At 32.0% G+C, this 7,578-nt stretch overlaps 1 protein-coding gene across 1 annotated transcript in view; it reads right to left on the bottom strand.

Moving 5' to 3' along the window:
- LOC105556983 (ATP-dependent DNA helicase RRM3-like) overlaps positions 1 to 7,570 on the bottom strand; it is a 9,766-nt gene extending 2,196 nt beyond the window's left edge. The window contains exon 1 of the mRNA XM_012004099.1: positions 6,923 to 7,570. Within this exon, the coding sequence (XP_011859489.1) occupies positions 6,923 to 7,222 (300 nt within the window). The 5' untranslated portion in view covers positions 7,223 to 7,570. The remainder of the gene's footprint in view (positions 1 to 6,922) is intronic.
- Positions 7,571 to 7,578: the final 8 nt, after the last annotated feature.

Genomic DNA, 7,578 nt, shown 5'->3' with positions numbered 1-7,578 from the left:
ACACGGAAAAAAATTTTCCGTTCGTGCAACCGAATTTCGGTTGTGGCAACCGAAATTTTCTGTTCTCTGGGAACCAGACGAAAACTCGGTTGTAGCAACAGAAAAATTCTTCTGGAAGATTTCCGTTGCTGAGACAATTGTACTCGGTTATCTTAACCGAGTTTTGATACTGCTTCTGATAAGAGTCTCGTTTATTGCAACAAAATATTTCGGTTCATACTATCAAATGTTTTGATAGTGGAAGCGAACTTTCTGCTGCTCTAAGCATTTATTCTCATATATACCAACCATAATAGCAGTTCATGCTATCGAGTTTTTTGGTTAGAAATATAGTTTCCGTCATTTGTGCAATTAATTTCGTCTAAATTTTTAACTCGGTCCTTTTAAGATATAAATCAATTACAGTGTAAACGCCCTGGCACAAATGGAGGTGGTCTGGAGGTAAATACGGAATACGGATTCACATGATAATTCAAGTGGCCACCTCCATCTGTACCAGGTTCTAAAAAGGCGCTTACACTGTAATGAATTTCGTGTTTTTTATACTAAAAATAAAATATAAAACGTCATACAAGGAACCGATTATTTATTTATCAATTTATAATATACAAATATATTATAAATTTAACAAACTTATAATGATTATACTTATTAAGAGAGAGAGAGAGAGAGAGAGAGAGAGAGAGAGAGAGAGAGAGAGAGAGAGAGAGAGAGAGAGAGAATACATATTTCAACCATAATTATAAATATTAAATATTACAAACATTTAATTATGCTGTACATAATTAAGTGGAACTTCATAGAGAAACATAATAATCTCCAGTTGGCATTTGATGAAAAATGGCAGAAAACGGACTATGTAAATCATTTAATAAACAGCATGTGTAAAATTCGCTTTGTGACACTTCGAATGCGCAGAGTTTGTCATCATACCCTACATTGGTCCATATCTTGCATACAAAGCATATACGTCCAATTATATTACAGAATATATTATGAATTATTCCAAATATTGGTAAAAACTCTGAATCAACTGAAAGAACCACACAACTGTTAATGCTGTATCTTATTCCCATTTTTTCTATCCAAGGTACTTCCATACTTCGCGATTTAAATTCTGTAGGTAAAGACGATGAAAATAAATGATAATTATCCAAATAAGATACATCATTAATAAGAGAAGCAGGTCCCATTGAGACATGTTCTTCTAAACCTCTTTTAGACATTAACCTATAAGATAAGCTAAGCTGTTCTTTCACAGCCATGGTGTACAAAATATTTTTTCTTGAACTTGTAGCACAAGCAATCAATTTTAAAAATCTATTTTTTGATTCATATCGAAGACAGTTTAAATGATAGGGTGGTCCAGACATAATTAAGATTTGGAAATAATGTAACATGTTGTGAAATTTTGCTTTTAATGTATCGGCAAATAATTCTTGATACAGTCTATGATGTTCAGCAAGTAATGCTTGAAGAATGTTAACTACTTCTTTCTGAAGACTTTTCGCACTAATGAGATTAATTATTTTTCGTAAAATTACATAATAATTCCACAAATCATCATGCTGTACAAGATCACCTACATAAAAAGCGAAACAAATAAAGAATGTCTGCATCTCAGAGGCAGACATTTTTATTTTTCTCTCCTTAACTTCATCAGATGAAAGAAGTGGTGGTTTGTTTTTTAATCCATTACTTTTGTAGTTAAAACAATCTATTCGCTCATTCAAAGTTCGAAGTGAAAAAATTTTTTTCACAACTATATACTGGTGTATAACATGGCCCATTCCATATTTCAAAACTCCAAGCTTAATATCATGTAAGTCATCGGAAGAATAATTGGAATAAATATTAAAGTATTCAACTTTGTTCCATACGGATAATTCCTTAATACCAGTTACGGATGGATTCATTAGTGCTACATCTTCCATGTAATTTTCAGGTTTTCGTTGCAATTCTGGCCGTACTCTGCAATCTACTTCTATTTGAATTCTAGAGGCTTTGCAAAATCTACAAAAGTGATTTGCCTTGAAAGAGCTCACATAACCTAACGCAGAATTCAGAGCTAAGTTGTCGCCAAGTAACAATCCCAAAGCAAAATAAATTGTTATTTTTGAACCATTTATTTCAAATGTAATGCCTTCTCTTTGCAAATCATTAATTTCATCTACTATGATATGAAAAATATTGTTATTTGAAAATGTATCTCTATCTGAGGAATAAAAAAGAAGACATAAAAATATATTCTGTAATTTTGCTCTGAACTCTGGTGGAATGCAAGGAATTGAAAAATACACTCCACCTACTTTCTGAATTCCAGCATGACTACCAAGAGGATTATTAACTTCAAAGTCATCGTAATATAAAAAAATGGGTAACACATCTTTACCAAAAAAGAATTTAGATTCTTTTTCTCTCCATATTTCTCCTTGAACAAAATTCGATAAATGCTTTTGAGTTTTCAATTCTTTTACATACGTTAAAGTTTTTTCAAGAACTCTAGGAAGACTAAAAAATCTATGCAGTACTTTTCTCATGGGAATAAATTGAGCAGTCACTGGAACAATTTCTTTTATGATTCTATCCTGAAAGAATTTATTATCAATTCTAGAACCAATAACATATGACTCTGGAGGAATGTAATAGCCCATTTCTTGAAATATTTTAAGACGATGATATTCTGAAGAAACATCTTGAAATGGCTCTGTTACAACCGCGAAAGCCTCATCAATTTCATTCTTTAAGTTTTCAGATTCGATATTCTTGAGAATATTTAAAATAAATGATTTTAAATTAGTCGTCATATCAGAGAGAAATTCATATAAATCATCAACGAGTAGCTGTATGTGTTTTCTTGGCAAGTTAGGATCTGCATACAGTTTACTTATAAATGTCATTAAACTATTTCTTACACTCTCTTTCAGAAACTGTATTGTTATATCAGAAATATTATTATCGTGTGAAATATCATTATCAATAGAAGCACCACCATTTCCATCATCAATTTTATTACCTGTTATTACAGGAGAAACAACTGTTTCTATGTCTTCAATAGGTATGCTGAAATTTGATGTATTACCACTTGGATGCACGTAAATAGGATATTTATGATTCTGGATGAGATGTCTACGAAATGTTTTCCAGTTCGCAAAATCCCGCCAACAATTTCTTTCCTGACATTTAAATTCTGTATTTTCATTAATCCGTTCTTGTATCTTTAAATGTAAATAAAGTGCATCCACAGAGGCAAAATCAATTTTACACACCGAACAAAGAGGCATGTTGCAATGGAAGTAAAATGTGAAAACAAATACCTATATAAATACAGTACCAAGAATTAATGTTACTGTAGTTAATTTAACATAGATATCATAAAGCAATTAATCTTAGTTTTTACTTTACAAATTTTTAAATTTCTTTAACCAACGACTGACAGCTGTATTGCTGACCCCTTTCTCAAACGGCAGTTCATAAATATATCCTTGAATTAATAGCCAAACTGGTTTACTGAAGTTAGGATAAGCACAATGAAGCGAATAAAAGATTTTAAAGCAAACCTCTACAGCTCTAATGGGATTTTCTAATTTGTACGTTCTCCTATCAATAACTACATAAGAGTCTTTCACAGAATCCCATGATTCTCCTACAAGTAGAACAAACGGCTGAACACTTTGTTTAGTTTGCAGGGCAACATTTTCTATTCTTTCGATACCAGAATCAATATCGTCTGTAGTCTGTAACCAATAGAGATATTTACAATATATTCTCTATTTTTTCCACAAATAAGGAATATTAACGTTTAATTAATTGTCAGTGCTAACCTTTATCAAAAGGATAAAATTGTTTAAAATCTCTTGGTTATTCACTCTGTGAGGCACGCCTCCACATGCACTAATATTGAAAGCATTGAATAATTTTGGTAGAAGAGATAAGGCGGCCACATCAGAATAACCTAAAAAAGCAATATTTTTCTTTTTTTGTTTACAAGGAAGTAGATATATTTAATGTAAGATCATTAACGTACTTGTATTTGTAACTTTTTTGACTTCCCGTAGTTTAATAGCAAAGCTAGGCCATTTTGTTGAAAATCTTGATGTCAACTGTGGATATAACTGGTCGAAGTCTTGCTCTAACTATTAATAAATAACAATGTCAGTGTTTTCTTGACCATATCTGGCATTTTTAATAATACAGAAAATTTATTGCGAAAAATATTACCTCAGCCAGGGTTTGAATCTGAATTTCCCTACACTCTAGGCGGGCGTCTTACTAATTCGACCACTGAGGCATGTGGTAATATTTGTCGCAATAACAGTATAAATATGTTGTCTTCGCGTCTATTTTTCGACTTTAAACTGTGCGCTGATTAGGGTTGTCGGCCATACACAGAACTGTCGATACGCGATTTAAGTATCCCGTCCCCTCCCCCCCTTCCACAATTAAGTGAGAACACCATGTTTTAGGTCATATTAATAAATAAATTGTTATACAGATATACTATTAATAAAAGAGAAAGAGAGGGAGAGAGGGAGCAAAAGAGAGAGAAAGAGAAAAAAGAGAGGAGAGAATCAGAATCAGAATCAGAATCGTTATTTATTACACGTTCTGGGACAAGTCCCCTAAAGCGTGAGAGAGAGAGAGAGAGAGAGGGGGGGGCTGTAAAAGATAGTGTGAGAGAGATAGTATGTTAGAGAAAGTTTTTCAAAATAAAAATTATTTATTTACCAGGACGTAACCTAGAGGCTGTTTTAAAACTTTATATTCTTCAAAATAATCAGCGACTCGCTTTGAAGCTGTGGCAGACTTTAAAGTATGATGCCTAACTTCACAAGTTAGAGTCCACTTTTCTGAGACAATAGACCATAGTTGAATCCGGCTGTGCAGCCACTGAAGAGCTTCTGACACTTCTTCAGCAACTAATATTTTTCATAAAATAGTTATGACATTTGGCAAACATCTATACATTTTAGAACCTATCATTTTGTTACTTAATATGTACCTTCCAACACTTTTAATGTAACAGTATCTTTAGGACTTCTCTGGCTTCTTCTTAAGCCATTTTTTACTAATAGTCTATTCAAAGAGCAATATTTATCATATAAGCAGCCTAAAGGACCTCTTTTTATCTCCTTAGAATATGGTACATACCATACATCCTAAGGGTAAATTAAACAAAAAAGAATAAAGTTTAGAAATTTAATTTTTTTACTTGAAAATAATAAAATAACAATGCTTACTCCGCTTTCATCAGGAAACGCTTTCTCAATTTCCTTTCGAATAGATAAAAATCGATCTGGAGTTATTCTGAGTGGAGACAAGGAAGAAAATATATTGGCAGTGAAAACACGTTTAGCAAAATATTACTGGCTATAAAATATAAATTATTCTTAAACTAAAACCATGTACTTGATACATTGCACTCACATGTGATTCACATCTCCACTAAATTCATAATTGATAATTGCTTCTGCAAGTCTCAATCTATCTTCATGCTTTAGATCTTTTTTTGGAACACTTTTCGCAAACACATTTATTTCTTCAACTTTTTCAATATACTTAAATGAAAGAAAAAAATTACATTCTTTTATTTTCTTTCTTAAAAATAGAATATAACTCACATCTGTTACTTTGGATCTCTTAGGCTCTGGAGATAAGCGAGGATTTTGTGAAGATTGTGGACTACTACATTGGTTAGGAATTATATCCTCAAATTGTATAATATCTGTCTCTGTATTTAAAGGAATGGAATTTATTGAAATTTCTTCTACATTGGACCAAGACAATGTACTGTGAGAAATGGTTCCCTTAGAAATAAAGAGGAGGAAAATTTATTAATATGTAAAAGAAAATTGGTAAACACATACATATACACAATATCGGTTTATACTTCGTTATTGTTGTCCTTTCTTCTTAACTCTTCTTTTAATGAAGATAATTTGTGCCTTAATTTTATACGAGGTCCTTTTTTGTCTATTAATCGGTATATATCTTCAGGTTCTATAAGCAGAAATGTCTCCTCATCAATTCCTGCGTCTAGAAAGAAAAGAATAAAAATATGGTTGTCTTATGACAAATATAATATACATATAAAATGCGTAGCTGTGTTATCTATTGCAAAATAGATAAAATGATATAATAGTTTATAGGTTATAATAGGTTTTAACGATAGTTTGCTATTTATATATATATATTTCAAGTCTCACTTACCTCTAAATACATTAGAGTATGCTTCTAATTGCCACTCTTGTAAATATTCATTTACTGTTTTCTGCATATTATATATTTTTTTGTGTGTATTTCATATAGGCTTCTATCGATTTATTAAAAAATTTCCTTGCGGGAACAAACGCGAATCACTCCCAATGCGCACGGGCCAATAGGCGACGTAGATGACGAAACGCGTGCAGACGCGTACAACTCATGCCGCTCATGCGACGCGTACACCACACCGCATATTTCGAAATATGGTCCAGTTTATCTTACAGAATATATAAATACCGTTTATCTTACAGAACGAAACCCGAAGCGGGACTTTAAAGGATGGTATTGAAACAAAATCTTTGCAATAAAAACTGTAATGCAGTTATTCATTAGCAACATAAATTTTCGGTTCCCACAACCGAAAGCGTTTGTTGATGTGAACAGGCTTTCAGTTAGTGTAACAAGACTTTATGTTACTGCAACTGAAATTGAATTAACAGAATTTTTCGTTGCTAAAAACGAGTTTTCTTTTCTCTATAGCTGAATATTCTGTTGTGGTAACAGCACATTAGTAACAGAAATTTTTTATTCTTCGAACCGAAAGCATTTGTTGGTGTAAACAGTCTTTCAATTAGTGCAAAAAGACTTGATGCTACTGCAACTGAATCCGTACCAACTGAATATTTCTGGTTGCTATAACCGAATAGTTTTTTCCGTGTAAACATGCGGCGACGAAAGTTGGATGTATTTCGTTATTAACTGTTCTTAATTTTTGAAAATTCGTTGCTCCTTTAACATGTAGTAAAAGTACACGTAAATGAAACAATTCTATCTGAGACGGACTGACAGAATACATACGACCAATACGATTAAAATATCTTTGACGTTTTTCCCAGCGATTAATGATTTTTCCGTTAATTGTAACTTTTTTAAATACATAATGAAATGGAATATCACTATATAAATATTGTTTTGCTTCCTCATCTCGAGCATTTAATTCAAAATAATCTAACAACATTGTTACTCGTTCTGCAGCAGATCTTATCGTATCATTATTAATATTATCATCAATTATTATACTATGTTCGTTTGGTAAATGAATCGGTAAACGAAATATTGCATGACTTGTTTCTTGTAAAGGTTTGCTTAAAATGCGCCAACTTGCTTCCACCGGTCCGACATAACGAGCTTCAATAAAGTCTTCAATTTCGTCATGTATTATCGTTTTATCTACGTTTTCTTTAATAATTACAGACGCAGCATCGTGACCTTCATAAATGTATTTATATATATATATTTTACAGAGCGTATACTCGAAACTATTTCAATATTAATATGACTATTAAAAAGAAGTAAGAGTATTGGATTAAATCG

The sequence above is a fragment of the Vollenhovia emeryi genome, unplaced genomic scaffold (genome assembly GCF_000949405.1).
Source record: "Vollenhovia emeryi isolate VEMERY1.0 unplaced genomic scaffold, V.emery_V1.0 DF939669.1, whole genome shotgun sequence".
Classification (NCBI taxonomy): Eukaryota; Metazoa; Arthropoda; class Insecta; order Hymenoptera; family Formicidae; genus Vollenhovia; species Vollenhovia emeryi.
The sequence above is the reverse complement of the archived record's forward strand: the minus strand, read 5'-3'. Positions and strand labels throughout refer to the sequence as shown.